This window comes from the organism of the source record quoted next, unplaced genomic scaffold (genome assembly GCF_019419815.1).
Source record: "Pyrus x bretschneideri cultivar Hongxiangsu unplaced genomic scaffold, Pyrus_bretschneideri_v1 Contig52, whole genome shotgun sequence".
NCBI lineage: Eukaryota > Viridiplantae > Streptophyta > Magnoliopsida > Rosales > Rosaceae > Pyrus > Pyrus x bretschneideri.
The window spans coordinates 1,002,353-1,018,509 of record NW_025999790.1 but is presented as its reverse complement, the minus strand read 5'-3'; the positions used below and the strand labels follow the sequence as shown (position 1 = coordinate 1,018,509).

At 36.6% G+C, this 16,157-nt stretch overlaps 2 protein-coding genes across 4 annotated transcripts; both read right to left on the bottom strand.

Annotated features, from left to right (window-relative positions):
- Positions 1 to 6,402: 6,402 nt before the first annotated feature.
- Positions 6,403 to 10,152, bottom strand: LOC125470793 (peptidyl-prolyl cis-trans isomerase FKBP42-like). Of its 2 annotated transcripts, none has more exons than XM_048570422.1 (8): positions 10,006 to 10,152; positions 9,757 to 9,847; positions 8,927 to 9,109; positions 8,507 to 8,596; positions 8,087 to 8,271; positions 7,838 to 7,960; positions 7,576 to 7,728; positions 6,403 to 6,940 (listed from the first exon to the last, which is right to left on the bottom strand). In XM_048570422.1, the coding sequence occupies exons 2-8, from the start codon at positions 9,812 to 9,814 to the stop codon at positions 6,614 to 6,616; spliced, it is 1,119 nt and encodes a 372-aa protein (XP_048426379.1). In that variant the 5' UTR covers positions 9,815 to 9,847; positions 10,006 to 10,152; the 3' UTR covers positions 6,403 to 6,613. The 2 variants fall into 2 exon arrangements, with proteins under 2 accessions (XP_048426379.1, XP_048426380.1); XM_048570423.1 differs by having other exon boundaries at positions 9,757 to 9,823; positions 10,006 to 10,077.
- A 433-nt stretch (positions 10,153 to 10,585) lies between these two features.
- On the bottom strand, positions 10,586 to 16,044 carry LOC125470790 (tRNA-dihydrouridine(20/20a) synthase-like). Of its 2 annotated transcripts, none has more exons than XM_048570397.1 (12): positions 15,647 to 16,039; positions 15,408 to 15,534; positions 14,158 to 14,285; positions 14,001 to 14,070; positions 13,786 to 13,888; positions 13,480 to 13,597; positions 13,223 to 13,304; positions 12,726 to 12,787; positions 11,947 to 12,019; positions 11,779 to 11,859; positions 11,210 to 11,290; positions 10,586 to 11,040 (listed from the first exon to the last, which is right to left on the bottom strand). In XM_048570397.1, the coding sequence occupies exons 1-12, from the start codon at positions 15,931 to 15,933 to the stop codon at positions 10,876 to 10,878; spliced, it is 1,377 nt and encodes a 458-aa protein (XP_048426354.1). In that variant the 5' UTR covers positions 15,934 to 16,039; the 3' UTR covers positions 10,586 to 10,875. The 2 variants fall into 2 exon arrangements, with proteins under 2 accessions (XP_048426354.1, XP_048426355.1); XM_048570398.1 differs by having other exon boundaries at positions 10,899 to 11,040; positions 11,765 to 11,859; positions 15,647 to 16,044.
- Positions 16,045 to 16,157: the final 113 nt, after the last annotated feature.

Below are 16,157 nucleotides of genomic sequence, written 5' to 3'. Positions count from 1 at the left end.
AAATATTTGACTTTTCTTTTGTCAATTTACACATATAAATATATTTAAAACGTGTAAGTCACACGTAACATACCGTGATTAAAAAATGTTTTCTGCACTCGTGCATGTGCATGAAGGCTAGTGAATTAATACTTGAACTGGAAATTAAGGCCAAGTGGTGGATTTTGCTACTCCTAATCCCAAACAGCCTCCATTCCTTCAAACTTGTATAATCCAATGGGTCTATTCAATAATCTACAAATACCCAAATCAAAACTCAAACCAACAATTAGAAAGTGTTTTCGTTTTCTTTGGAATTTTCTCGGGAAACAAACAGAAAACAGAAAATAGAAAATTAAAAAGTGGGGCTTACTTGGAGTTTATAGGCTGTAATTATGTGATGCGATACATAAGAGATTGAGAGGTTTGGTTTTCAACGATCGAACAAGGTTCCAGACAGACATTTAATTAGTTGTTTCTTTGGCAATGGAATTAATCAAATCATTTGGCAATGGAACTTTACATTGAGAGAGTAGAGAGAAGGAATTAAATCACTTGGTAGTGGAACTTTATTTGGAGGCTTGATTTTCAAGGATCGAACAAGATTCTTTGGCAGTGGAACTTTAAATGGAGAGAGTAGAGAGAATGAATCAAATCACTTGGCAGTGGAACGTTAAATGGAGGGAGGATAAAGAAGGAATCAAATCACTTGGCAGTAGAATTTTATTTGGAGGCTTGGTTTTCAAGGATCGAACAAGATTCTTTGGCAGTGGAACTTTAAATGGAGAGAGTAGAGAGAAGAAATCAAATCACTTGGCAGGGGAACTTTAAATGGAGACAGGAGAGAGAAGGAATCAAATCACTTTGCAGTAGAACTTTATTTGGAGACTTGATTTTCAAGGATTGAACAAGATTCTTTGGCAGTGGAACTTTAAATGGAAAGAGGAGAGAGAAGGAATCAAATAACTTTGCAATGGAACTTTATTTGGAGGCTTGGTTTTCAAGGATGGAACAAGATTCTTTGGCAGTTGAACTTTAAATGGAGAGAGTAGAGAGAAGGAATCAAAGCACTTGGCAGTGGAACTTTATTTGGAGGCTTGGTTTTCAAGGATCGAACAAGATTCTTTGGCAATGGAACTTTAAATAGAGAGAGTAGAAAGAATGAATCAAATCACTTGGCAGTGGAACTTTATTTAGAGACTTGGTTTTCAAGGATCAAACAAGATTATTTGGCAATGGAACTTTAAATGGAGAGAGTAGAGAGAATGAATCAAATTACTTGGTAATGGAACTTTATTTGAAGGCTTGATTTTCAAGGATCGAACAAGATTCTTTGGCAGTGGAACTTTAAATGGAGAGAGAAGAGAGAAGGAATCAAATCACTTGTCAGTGGAACTTTATTTGGAGGCTTGATTCTCAAAGACAGAACAAGATTCTTTGGTAGTGGAACTTTAAATGGAGAGTGGAGAGAGAAGGAATCAAATAACTTTGCAATGGAACTTTATTTGGAGGCTTAGTTTTCAAGGATAGAACAAGATTATTTGTCGGTGGAACTTTAAATGGAGAGAGTAGAGAGAAGAAATTAAATCACTTGGTGGTGTAACTTTAAATTGAGAGAGGAGAGAGAAGGAATCAAATCATTTGACAGTGAAACTTTATTTGGAGGCTTGATTTTCAAGGATTGAACAAGATTCTTTGGCATTGGTACTTTAAATGGAAAGAGTAGAGAGAAGGAATCAAATCACTTGACAATGGAACTTTAAATGGAGAGAGGAGAGAGAAGGAATCAAATAATTTTGCAGTGGAAGTTTATTGGAGGCTTGGTTTTCAAGGATGGAACAAGATTCTTTGGCAGTGGAACTTTAAATGGAGAGAGTAGAGAGAATGAATCAAATCACTTGGCAGTGGAAGTTTAAATTGAGAGAGGAGAGAGAAGGAATCAAATTACTTGGCAATGGAACTTTATTTGGAGGCTTGGTTTTCAAGGATTGAATAAGATTCTTTAACAGTGAAACTTTAAATGGAAAAAGTAGAGAGAAGGAATCAAATCACTTGGCAATGAAACTTTGAATGGAGAGAGAGGAGGGAGAAGGAATCAAATCACTTGGCAGTGGAACTTTATTTGGAGGCTTGGTTTTCAAGGATCGAACAAGATTCTATGGCAGTGGAACTTTAAATGGAGAGAGTAGAAATAATGAATCAAATCACTTGGTAGTGAAACTTTATTTGGAGGCTTGATTTTCAAGGATTGAACAAGATTCTTTGGCAGTGGAACTTTAAATGGAGAGAGAAGAGAGAATGAATCAAATCACTTGGTAGTGTGGAACTTTAAATGGAGAGAAGAGAGAGAAGAAATCAAATCACTTGATAGTGGAACTTTATTTGGAGGCTTGGTTTTCAAGGATCGAACAAGATTCTTTGGCAGTGGAACTTTAAATGGAGAGAGTAGAGAGGAGGAATCAAATCACTTGGCAGTAGAACTTTAAATGGAGAGATAGATGAGAGAGAATGAATCAAATCACTTTGCAGTGGAACTTTATTTGAAGGCTTGATTTTCAAGGACAGAACAAGATTCTTTGGCAATGGAACTTTAAATGGAGAGAGGAAAGAGAATGAATCAAATAACTTTGCAGTGGAACTTTATTTGGATGCTTGGTTTTCAAGGATAGAACAAGATTCTTTGGCAGTGGAACTTTAAATGGAGAGAGTAGAGAGAAGGAATCAAATCACTTGGCAGTGGAACTTTAAATTGAGAGAGGAGAGAGAATGAATCAAATCACTTGGCAGTGAAACTTTATTTGGAGGCTTGGTTTTCAAGGATTGAACAAGATTCTTTGGTAGTGTGACTTTAAATGGAGAGAGGAGAAAGAAAGAATCAAATAACTTTGTAGTGGAAAATTATTTGGAGGCTTGGTTTTCAAGGATGGAACAAGATTCTTTGGCAGTGGAACTTTAAATTGAGAGAGGAGAGAAGGAATCAAATCACTTGGCAGTGGAAGTTTATTTAAAGGCTTGATTTTCATGGACAGAACAATCTTCTTTGGCAATGGAACTTTAAATGGAGATAGGAGAAATAAGGAATCAAATAACTTTGCAGTGGAAAATTATTTGGAGGCTTGGTTTTTAAGGATAGAACAAGATTCTTTGGCAGTGGAACTTAAAATGGAGAGAGTAGAGAGAATGAATCAAATCACTTGGCAGTGGAAGTTTAAATTGAGAAAGGAGAGAGAATGAATCAAATCACTTGGCAGTGGAACTTTATTTGGAGACTTGATTTTCAAGGACTGAACAAGATTATTTGGCAGTGGAACTTTAAATGAAAAGAGTAGAGATAAGGAATCAAATCACTTGGCAATGGAACTTTAAATGGAGAGAGGAGAGAGAAGGAATCAAATCACTTGGTAGTGGAACTTTATTTGGAGGCTTGGTTGTCAAGGATCGAACAAGATTCTTTGGCAGTGGTACTTTAAATGAAAAGAGTAGAGAGAATGAATCGAATCACTTGACAGTGGAACTTTAAATGGAGAGAGAAGAGAGAAGGAATCAAATCACTTGGCAGTAGAACTTTATTTGGAGGCTTGATTTTCAAGGATCGAACAAGATTCTTTGACAGTAGAACTTTAAATGGAGAGAGTAGAGTGAAGGAATCATGCGGCAGTGGAAGTGTGGAACTTTATTTGGACTTGGAGGCTTAATTCTTGCATCTATTCCTCCAAATACATGCTTGCATATCTATTCTTCCAAATATATGCTTCCAAATCCATTCTTCCAAATATACCTCCTAGGATTAAAACTTTTATTTAGACTCTCACACACGGACACATACATGGATACAACGAACACGACGGCATTGCAAATCTCAAAAAATAAAAGACACAACACGGTTAGTACATCGTGATTAAAAAAGAACAAATTTAAATTAACACCCCACATTAATGAATACAACCTACATACTCAATACACCCACATTTGTTTTTTAATTAAAATTTATCTTAATACACCTCACACAGTTCCCATACTACCCTCACATCTCACACCCCACACTCTCACTATACACTCTACATTTTCTACACCCACATATTCTATATACACTTCACACTATTCACATCTTAGGTACAAGTGAAGGATTATGGAAGTATCCTTCTTCTATTCATTTTAAGTAAAGAAAGAACATGGAATTGAAAAAAGAACATGGAAGTATCCTTTTTGTTTTAAGATAATGATCTTAGAAGATGATGTGTGTGCAGAGAGACATATGGAGAGAGCACATGGCTGAAGTTCGATTCTCGCTTGAGGTCTCAAGTTTTTATTTTGCACTTGAAATCTCAAGTTCAATTTTCGCTTCATAATATTGTTTGTACGATAAAGAGCAAAAAATATGGGTGAAATTTATTTGTTCTTTTATGATCAAGGAGCCAGTCGAAACTGCGAAGAAACAGCGATCAACCTAAGCGATTGAAAACAGCAAAAAGGAAGAACAGTATGGAAGGAGACGAGTAGGTTTTTTGTACATCATTCTCTCTTCACCAGCCGACTTTATTAAGAACATAAGAAATAATGAAATTGATGAAACTAATGATAAAATGGCTGGGAGAAGGGATGAGTGTATGGACGATGATTAGACAGAGGGGAGAGAGAGGGGATGGAGAGATGAAAACCATGAATCATTTTTGCTATTTTTCTTACTTTTCCTATTTTATAATATGTTATACAATGTTTGAAAATTTATATTTTTTTTGTTTCAATCTATGTGGCACCATTTGATTGGATACGTGACCTTTATATTTGTGCCACGTCAGCCATAAGTGGGCCCTAATTATGCCACATAAATAAACTTAACGATACGTTACTTAGAGAAATACATTGAAACAAGCTAAAGTGGAGTGAATATTAAGTTTCAAGGGTAAAGTAACGACTTTTGAGTTCCAAGAGGTAAAATGGGATCGAAATTGAGTTTCAAGGGGCAATGTGGGATTAAAATCGAGTTCCAATGAGCAAAGTGGCGACTCGAAATTGAGTTTCAAGGAGCAAAGTAACGACTTTTAAGTTTCAGAGAGCAAAGTGATATTGAAATCGAGTTTTAGAGAGTAATTAAAAGTAAGCCTTAAAATAAAAAACTTAGGATAAATTTCAAAATTTTATAATAATCTCACGCAATACGAATCTCCATCTCGCAGCTTTCTCTTGGAGTCAAAATCACATACCCCTAAGTGTTGAAATTTGAAATTCATGATTTTTCATGAGTGTGTCCGCCTACATTTTTATTCCTCAAAAATTATTAGACTATTAAACCGTGGAATCACTTGAGAGAGAATCAATTTTCCTTTTTTCCACTCCCATTCCACTGTAATAAACATACCATTAGTCTATGAATTTTTTTTGTCAACATAAGTTGAGACTGTTTTCGGCAAGTTAAGGCTAAAACCCTTAATTACGGGGACAAAGGAAGTCATAAATTGTAATTGGGGTCCGTCTGGATTGAGGATATTTGAAATCTCAATTCCAGGCGCTCACTACTAATTTTATAGTTTTTATTAGAGGTATTGGTCGATTTCCCTACCGAAATTGTAAGGAGCTATCAATTCTCACCGAACTTGTAAGGAAATACCAATTTTCCCCTAAACTCTAATTTTAGCGGATTGCCTCCTGAAGTTTTATAATTGGTCAATTTTCCCTATGAATTTTAGTTTTAATTGATTACCCGCTGAACTTATATAATTAGCCAGTTTCTCCACTGAACTTTAGGAACTTTAAGTCCCCCCTAAGCCCTAAAGTTCAAACAAATAGTGTACGGACTAAACTAACGGAAGAGAAGAAGAAGAAAAACAATATGTTATCCACATTAGAGATAAAATTATGTTTTTGCAATTATAAAATTAAAATTTAGGGAAAAAATTGACTAATTATAAAAAATTAAGAGAAGTATGGGCTAAAATTAAAGTTTAGTTGGGAAATTGGCCAAGTATAAAAGTTTAGGAATGCAATTAGCCAAAATTAAAGTTCATGAGAAAATTATCAGTTCCTTACAAGTTTAGAAAAAGAAGAGAAGAAATCGACAAATAGGCCACTAAAAATCCAAATCCTTGCGTGTAAATCACTCCCATCCGTGTAGACCCCTAAACTCGTAACTAAAGAAACCAAATTCTCCAGCCAAAGTTACACTAAACAAACAAGAATCATTACTCCAAAGAAACAAATTGACGCATTATACACACCGTTTAAAAGATAGAGAATTTTTACGAAAAGCTTCCGGTACCGTGCACTTTAATGAAAAATCACATTTTTACATTAAAAGATCAATCATAGTATTATTCACTTTATCCTTTATTTTGTCCTTATCGTTAAAACTTAAAGTTTTCAAACTCTTTTCATTAGTTTTCCTTTAAAAGATCACAGCAGCGATGGAAATTTCACAACCGAAAGTCAGTAAACAAACTTATGTCGAATAGTTTAGAACAGTTCAATTTGATGAATACATCTTCGCTCCTGACTAAAAACGTTGGCATCTAAACTCCCTCCCGCAACGTAAACGAACAAACCTTAGGGTCAGAATTCATAAGCCCTGTTTACTAGAATAGGTTCAGTACATGAATTTCCTCGTTTGTCATACAATTCAAGAGCTTAAGATCTTTGGCTACTCAGCCTTGTGCCTTTCGCGCCTGAAGAGACGATAGAACAATGACAATAGCCAGTGCCAAAAGATGATCAACCGATTATTCCGTTTGGGTTTTGGCTCTGGGGTTGGTCCAAAAATTCCCTTGTAGATTTCTTTTTGTTTCTGATAAACAGCCTTGTCGTGTTCAGCAAGCAGACGTAACTCTCTTGCAATAGCTTTGTCTTGAGGTGCAAACTTGCGCGCCTTTAGAAAGTCTTCCCGCGCAGCATCTGTCTGCCCAAGCTCTGCTCTCGCTTTTCCTCGCCTAAATAGCGCTTTGACGTTGTTTTCATCCTCTGCCAGTACCTACAAACATTCATCCAATTACAGTTAACACAGTTTCAATGACAATTTAAGGGTATTCATGAAAGGGTAAATATCTGCCGACTCCAAGCAATGCAGAAAAATCAATTAATAAACGTTAGTTGCATGGACAATTTATGGGTATTCATGAAAATGTAAATATCTGCCCACTCCAAGCAATGCAGAAAAATCAATCATAGACGTTAGTTTCATTGACAATTTATGGGTATTCATGAAAAGGTAATATCAGCATATTCCATACGAAACGACACAGAAAAATCAACTACAAGACGTTAGTTGTATTTGCCAATTTTGAGTTATAACATCCACATAGTATGAACAACAGGATAAAACATGGAAAGTAACATACTAGAGATCATAAGAGTCGCATGGGACTCAAAATTCCATTATTGATTGAAGAATGGTGCTAGTAAGCCTACAAATTTTTCACTGGTCCATACTAAAGCATTTTCATTTCTATGGCAATCCAAAATGGCAGGTTAGAGTGAATGAAGATTCAAAATTCACAGAATGCCAAATAAGCCTACAAACCCAACTTTCTAAGTACATAATGATGAATAGCACAGTTGCTGAACAGATGAAATTAGATGACTTTCTTGTGAGAGCATTATACTTACAATACTGCACTGTCCAATGGCATCTTCATAGCGCTTGAGCTTTATAAAAGACGCAGCCATGTTAAGGTGGCATGGATTTTTAACAGCCAAAGCCATGTCCCTGTACTTCCCAAACAACTGGAACATGAAGTCGTCACCCATATATGCTATAGCCTGAGAAAACCCACCAGAATCTGGTCAGAAGGAAACATAGAAAAGAGACTCTACAACTCAAAAGGTCATCAGCCATAAATGAAGTATGTAAGAATTACGAGTGCGTAACCATTTCATACTGTTGCATTGCCTCCTCCAGTTTTTCCTCTTTAAATAAAGCATTTCCATCCATTTTTCTTCTATCTGCTGCTCCAATCCTTTCCTCCACAGTCATGTCACCACGAGCTTTCCCCTATGAAAGGCAGAACCCACAGATATACATGTTACTATATTACTGAAGCAAGTTCCTGAAAAGAGATTCTGAAACTTCCATTGGTAACTACTTGGAAAGACATTTGAGAGCAAGTGAGCAACTTACTTCTTTGGTTTCATCAAATCCAATAAGCTCAACTTCATATGATATATCTGCCAATGGTGGTACATTCGGAAAAGAAAAGCTCCCTTCTTTCCCATACCCTAACTCCCAGCCCACATGTAATAGGGCACGCTCTCCAGACTTCATGCTGGACACCCCAATAGCCAAGCCAGTCATTTCTTTTTTCTCTGTTGCAGTAACAAAAATATACTACTAATAAGAAGTCCATTGTATTTAATACCACTACATAATGCTTAAAGGCTTATGGACCCAAATCATCTGAAATGACAAGTAATTACAGAGAATAAATGCAATAAAGAAATCACAAAACTAATTGCAGGCTGAACAAGGAACACGCCAGGACTCAGTTTTCATATATTTTGTGTATATCAACGGTAACAGACTACCCGGCAAGGCTAATACCTTTTCCTAAAATCATTTCAAGTGGTCGTTGTTCATCCCTTGTATCTTCGAACTTGTGTCCTGTTCTTTCAGTCCATGCCCTGTAGTGCACTATCACACATATGCCAATCAATCAGTGATTGAAAAAACCAGAGTAAACATTCGCTACAAGACCTGTCTACATGTATCTTAGCCTTCTTAAGCATCCTTTTTTAAATTTTAATGCATGCACAATTACTCCTCCTATACACACACACAACTCTGCGAACGTGAATGTTGTGTGTGTCTGTTTGCAAGTCACAATCTCATTCATGTCTTACTCCCACAGTAAAATTTTACATGCACAAATAACAATTATTAGATTTTCAACTAATGTACATGGCCCTATCCAAAGATAACCATATTTAGAAGTACAAGAATAAGCAACCACTTGACACTTACAGAAGCATGTTGAATACTTGGAAGGTATTTGACCATGACCTTCCTTAATGATTTGCTTTGTGACTTTCTCGTGAAGGATTTCCACCTTAGAATCAACTTTTGGGGGGCCATTAGCATCTTGAGAAGGTTCCCCATGCACAAAGGTAGCACCTTCGGTTACTATTTCACTTTCACCATCTTGACCTACAAAGAAGATGAAAAGATGAGTATTAGTCTATATTGCGATGGCCTTTTTCGAAGGCTCACATGGATTGCAACACCCTATAGGAATTACAGTGTCCATACTATATGATTATTTGGAATCTAATTCACTCATAAGCAGAGGGGGAACGACAAACTTCTTCTTTTCCCTGCACATTATACAGGGACTATATAGCTGCCATCCCCACTTATACTACATGAGTTTTGGAACACAGAATTTCTTAGTTACTCAAAATAAATGCATGGCGGAATGATGAATCAGTGTAGTGGAAGCGGTAGTCATAATGTCAAACTCTTGTGTTCCTTCTCGATAATCGATATACAAATTATTTCCAAAAATCTTATCAATTAGTAAATGAAACAATAAGTTTTCCCCTAGATAATGATCTATAGAAGAATTTTTCTTGAAAAAAGTAAGCAGAAAAGGACAAGAAAACATCTCCATGTATTCATTCAGTCCAACTCAATCGCTCGAAAACCCGCTTATCGGGTTAGTTTGACATATATTTGAAGCTACAAGCCAACTAAGAGTCTAAGATTTGACATGTATTTGCTTTTTTACAGAATCCAAGTGTAGCTGAAAGACTTGATTGAGTGTAAATTAAGGCCAAAAGCATGATAAACATTACCAAGTGGTTGACTTTGCTGCTCAGCCTCAGCCTGCTCCTGATCCCGAACATCCTCCATCACTTCAAACTTGTATAATCCAATCCAATGGGTCTTCTCAAAATTCAGCAAATACCCAAATCAAAGAAGCAAAATTTGATGCAATTGCATTCGAATTCCAAACCAAAAATTAGCTAGGGTTTCGTTTTCTTTAGAATTTTCTCGGGAAACAAACAGAAAACGGGAAATAGAAAAGGAAAAGCGGGACTTACTTGGAGTTTATAGGTAGTAACTTGAAAGCGTATGATGAGATCCACGAGAGGACAGTGACGGGATCTGCATTGTGTTTGGTTTTCAACGATCGAACAAGATTCTAGAAAGACCTCAACTTAATTAAGTAATTAATTAATTAACTGATCCTTCGAGTTCGAATCTGGTGTGCCCACAAAGCCTTTGCCCACCCTCTGTCTGCACCCCCCTTGTGACACCTGTCTTCTCAGTTAACAGAGGTTTAACTCCGTTCGTCTCCCACCTCCGTAAAATAATGAAAGCAAAAATGGAACTCAAAATTACAGACTTCAACGGAAGAAATTTTAGTTAAAGGTATTTTAGCACGAGTCTTAACGCAACGAAAGTGTTGCTTTTTTATGATCGAAAACAACCTCTTTACAAAGCAAGACCCAATCCTCGCAAATTTAGAAGCCGATCAATTGGTTAAATTTCAAAATCCGTAGTCAATTGAAGAGCAGAAAAGTAATGCGTTTTCTAGTTTTTTATCAACAAAGAGTTGATTGCCTGTTCCACATTGTAACGAGAAACAAAACAAGCATTTTATCAATCACCAAACACAAATAACAGATCGACGTCTGAAGGTCATTGGATTTTCTTACGAAATCAGTGAACAAATTGCTCCAGTTAAGAGCGAGGTTCTTAGTATACAAGCAAGATATGTAGTACTTAAAACACAAATTGCTAGTCACCATCCAAAAGCGACTGCTTTACAAGATATATGTTTTTCACCATCTACGCACTGACATGTAGGATGAATGTTGTTGCATGGGTCCTGGGATCAATCATGTTACATTCCAAAAATTTGACAACGGGCTTGGCCGCCAGAATTATATATCTTGAATAGACACCGGCTAAGCATATTGCAGTTCAAGTTCCCTTGATTCATACGCCGGAGGTAGCAAACTGTGTATGTTCGCGAAAGGATCGTCACTGCCTGATGGTGGCTCCCCAATAGGTTTATCCAGAACATAGTCAGGAAGTGCTACAAGCGTTTCATCAAAAAACTCTTTCATAGTCTGCAAGGTTCAAGAACCATATCAGAAACTTAAGCAACTCAAGAACAACATAATTCCTTGGACGTAAATAAAACCATCGGAATTTAGATAAATCATCCCCTGAATTTAGATAATGTATTGAATCCTAAAAGTGGAACTTAATAAGTATACAAGGATAATAAAATAATACCGTGCAATGCAGGAAAGCAGCATCAGCTTTGCGTTTCCATAGACCATTCCCAGGTTCCGAATGGAAAAGACCCAGCAAAGGCTGCAGTAGAACAAAAAGAGTGATGCAATTACACCAAAGTTATTATGGTAGGATAAAAGAGGGTGATGCAATCCCTGTGTATTCAACCCAAAAAAAAAAAGATAGCCCTTAAACAAGGCAGATTGAGTCAGATAAGCAACATGTGTCAAATTACATAATATACATAATGCCCTTTTGGTGTTTGTAATGTGAAATGTGAAAAGACTGAAGAGACCCATGGAACTGAATGCTAAATTGACATCAAAAGACAATCAGTTGAAAGCTGCCCAATTTTTCTTTCCTGATTTTCTTTATAAAAAAAAAAATCATCTAGGAGTAAGGAAAATGTGGAAAATAATAACATCATAGTGTCAATTCGACATTTTCGTGTGTGCGGGAAGAGGCTGTTGGCATATTCTATCTGTTCTATTATGACTTGTACAAGGGTATGAGTAAAACTTTTCAGATAGCACCATAATATTATGAGGATCATAGTTGGTAGTACTAACCCTTGCTACATCTCGCACAGTTGGTTTGCGTCCATATCTTCCCACGGCAGTATCTCCATACACTTGAAACTTCTCCAGTATCTAACAGTGGAAGAACAGATAATTATGGGCTGTAAAAATTCAATGGAAACGGAGTAGATACACCTATTTACAGTCAAGTTTGCAGACCTGACGCCGCGTTACACCACTGCTTGGTGCTCCATAAACTACAGTATCAACATGTCCCAGAGTATGCCAGGGTCTATTGAAAAATGTACAAAGGTTGTCAAACAACTTTGGAATCACAAATTAACATTGCAATAGAAAGGACTATCGGAATTCTATATCTAAATAAAATAAGAACCTAAACTAATGTTAACATGAGTCTTAAAACCCAAAATGTTAGGGGTATTTTAATATGGTGGAGTCATTAAAGCTAGTAGTTAGTCTTCATTCAAGTCTTGATCTTTAACTTTCTAGTAAATTTCTTACTTGGCACATGCAAGACGCGCATTGGTTCAAAGGTAGCAGACAGACTTACATATGATGCGAGATGTTATGAGCTAAATAATATAGTGAAGGGAAAATGCTTTCTTATTTTGGATAAGACTCTTAGACCAGAAAAGCTCAGCATAAGAGGTTTCTTTCTGCCCACCTCCAAACACTCCATGCTCAAATTTCACAGAAATCAGCGAATCTAATTTCATTCTTTCAAGTTTTGCGTCTTCTACTTAATCCCTTGTTTTCACGCAAGGATTTCATTTGGTTCTTTAATAGGAAACAAAAACTATAATGACAGAGTTCTAGTTTCACTCGAAGGGCTAGAATTGGATGTGGACTCGGACACAAAAATGAAATAAAAATATCAGTCATAAGATAGGGACATGAAATATGTATAACCAAATTTGAAAGTTCTTGCAGCAATTTACCAAAAGGAAAAAGAAAATCCAAATTATGACATTACATACTTATTATATGCAGCGCGTCCAACCATTACACCATGAGCTCCTGCCCTTCTTGCTGCATTGACCTAAAATTAAAGGATGAAACAACATGAAATAAAGGTCAGTGGGAGTCAACATAAAGGTTTTGCATCAACTAAAAGACAACAAAATGAAATTTTTGACAGCTTTGCTGTATCACTATCACCATATATCCAAATCATGTTAGAAACCAGGATAGCCAGTTCATATATATATGCACAAAGTTGAAACATCAGATAGAACAGTTAAATTTTGCAAATATGCTGTATTGACCAATTACAATGAAGAAAGTTTCAGAAAATACAATCTTCTCAACAAAAAGGAAATGACAGCAGGGACACAATACCCCAAGTTACAACTCACTACTGTCCCAATGGATAACACAAAACTTTATAGAAAATAACGAGTTGAATAGAAATGTAGCTAGAAAATGGATATCATCTGAATTACAATATAATTGTTCTTCTTATGACAAGGCTTACCTCCTCAACGGTGTTTATGCCCCCATTTATTGTAAATCTCAAGTCTGGAAAGTCACGCAAGAGGCCATAAAAGTACTCATATCTGCAATAAAGTAAATGTGATCAATAATAAGAGGCAGTATGTTAGTTGTGAATGTGATCTACAAATATTTACAAATTTAATCTACGCATTTCAAAATACCAGTTCTGAAATAAGCATACCAGTAAAGTGACTAAAAAACATAAGTTCACAAAACATGAAATACCAGAATACATACTTAAGAGGCGGAATACTTCGATTTTCAGCCGGGCTAATTCCATTGAGCAGTGCCTTCCGTGAATGTATTATGAAATGCCTAGTTGGAGATTGAGAAGAAACCTTGTAAATAAAATCACCTGAAAAGGAAAGACAGGTGCGACACAATTAAGTGAGGATGCAACTATAGAAATGCCTAGTTGGAGATTGAGAAGAAACAGTGTGTCCTCAGTTCATCATTCACTGGATTTTCCGGTGTCTTTCTTTTTTACTATATTGATACTGATTTTGCTGACTATATAAACAGAACCAGAAAATGGGAACTTACAGAGCTCGTTATATGAATCATGATCATCAACACCAATTCGACACTTAACACTGACAGGTACATCTGTGTGCGCGGCAATTACTGACATAGCCTCAGCAACAAACTTTCCTTGTAAAGACCAAACATCTTTATCAGAGCTCAGTATAAAGAAAAAAAAAATCTTACATATTTGTGGCAAAGTTACAAAAAAAATATAATGAGAAATGTTATCAAACCTTTGGATCAAGCATAAGACGAACACCAAAGCACCCATGCCCAGCTACTTTTGGACTCGGACATCCACAACTGGTAAACCGTAGGGGTCAGATTAGGGGTCAGAGAAAACTTGAAAGATAAATTCAATGAACAAAAGCTTAAATAAAGAGTACAAACTTAAAATTGATCTCATCATATTTGTAAGGGTTAGCAAGCTCAGTCGCTTTGGCGAGGTTTTCCAAATTATTCCCGCCAATTTGAAGAACAATAGGATGTTGTTCTGGAGAATATTCCAAGAATCTGTCCTGATAAAAAGTCCCACTATCAGTTGTCATAATCCAAACATAAATGCACAAGAAAAATCAAGAAATAAATGAAACTGTTAATGCCAAAATTTAATAAAACATAAACATAACGGGGCAAAAATAAAAATAAAAGAACCGAACTTTAATCTGCATTACAGTCTGCCATGAGGAGAAATAATACATTAACTAACATAATGATGGATTAGAAAGGAAAAAGAGAAAAAGTATGCGCATCGTTTATAAGCTCAAGCAACAATGATCAGAAACCCCCACCGTATGAAGTTATCAATTTCAACCTGTACACTTTCCTCTAAAGAAATTTCAACTCAGCACATGAAAGATATTGTCAAACTATTCCTTTTATGGGATGACTACATCAACTCAAAACAACCATAATGGTATCTTGTGAAATCAACTTCACAATTTCCACAAAATTACTTGTTTGGTTGAGACTATTTCAAAGCTTCCAGGTTCTAAAGTGACACTTAACAATTCTTTCTAGTCTTATACAATATGAAATCCCATGGGGTTCAATGGGGTAGAATTTGGCTCATTAGAGACGTCTTTTGGGCTCAGATGTGTGGTAAAGTTAATAGGGAGTGCAGAAAGTTTTGGCAAACGGCTCCCTTGTCTACATTTGGGTGTATATCGAGAGAAAAAGCATCAAGTATCCTGTGGGAACACAGAGATCTCAATTAGAGGCACTAATGTGTTCTAAATGTAGTAGCAAGATCATGTGTCTTGTATGAAGTCCATGAACACCCTTTTACTATAGCATTAGAAATTCAAAATATTCAACTGACTGAAATCGGTAATCAGAGATCCCACCTTATAAAGTTATCTACTTCAACTAAACACTTCTTGTAAGAGAATGTCAACTAAACGCATGGAAGATATTTATCAAACTATCCATTCTATTGGATGACTACATCAATTCAAAATATCTTGTGAAAACCAATTTCCGCCGAATTATATTCTCCGTTGACATTATTTCGAAGCTTTTGGATTCCGAAGTGACACTCGACAATTCTTTCTAATGTTATACAAAACGAAGTCCAATGTCTCAATTGAGGCTACAAAAATGCAACACTAGCAGAAAGAGTATTTATAAATATGGTTTACCAGATTATCCTTCTGGTAAACAATGGTTTCAGCAGCAAGCATCTCAGTGTAGAGCCAGGCATTCTTCGAAATAAGCCGGGCCAAGGTCCTGTAGTGATTGTCAGTCCACTCCATCATCGGGGCAACACTGCAAATTTGCAAAACCAACAAAACCCAATTCCACAAAAACCATAAACCTTATGGGAAGCAATGCAATTTGCAAATCAATCGATAAGTATAAAGAGAGAGAGGGGGAGAACCTAAACAAAGGAGAAGGGTAGTGGGCGTGGTGGGGGTGGTTGGCGGGAGAAGAAACCATGGCGGCGGCGGGTATGCTACCGCTGAGGAGTTGATGGTTTTGAGAGGAGGAGGAGAAAGTGGAAGTGGAAGTGGAAGTGGAAGTGGTGGATGATGCGGTGGTTGTTGGAGAAGAAGTGCCCTGAAACAGATTAAACGACAATTTGCCACGGTTTTTTGTGCGAAGAAAAACCGAATGAATAGGAGTAACAGAGGAATACGAATACGAAGAAGAAGTTGGAAACTTCATTTTTCTTATGGGTCTGGATTTGTTAAACTCACGTTCAGAGAGAATCTCAGAGGCTCCTGCTGGTTGTGTTTGTTGGCTCCATGGACTCTTGGGAGGGAGGCAGATAACTCGATAGGGCACTTCCTGGTCGAGGGAGGGAAACGACAAAGGTCCAGTCGAAAACGAAAGGTCGTTATCTATTGGGCTTGGCGTGTGGAATTAATATGGGCATGGTAAAAGTAGCC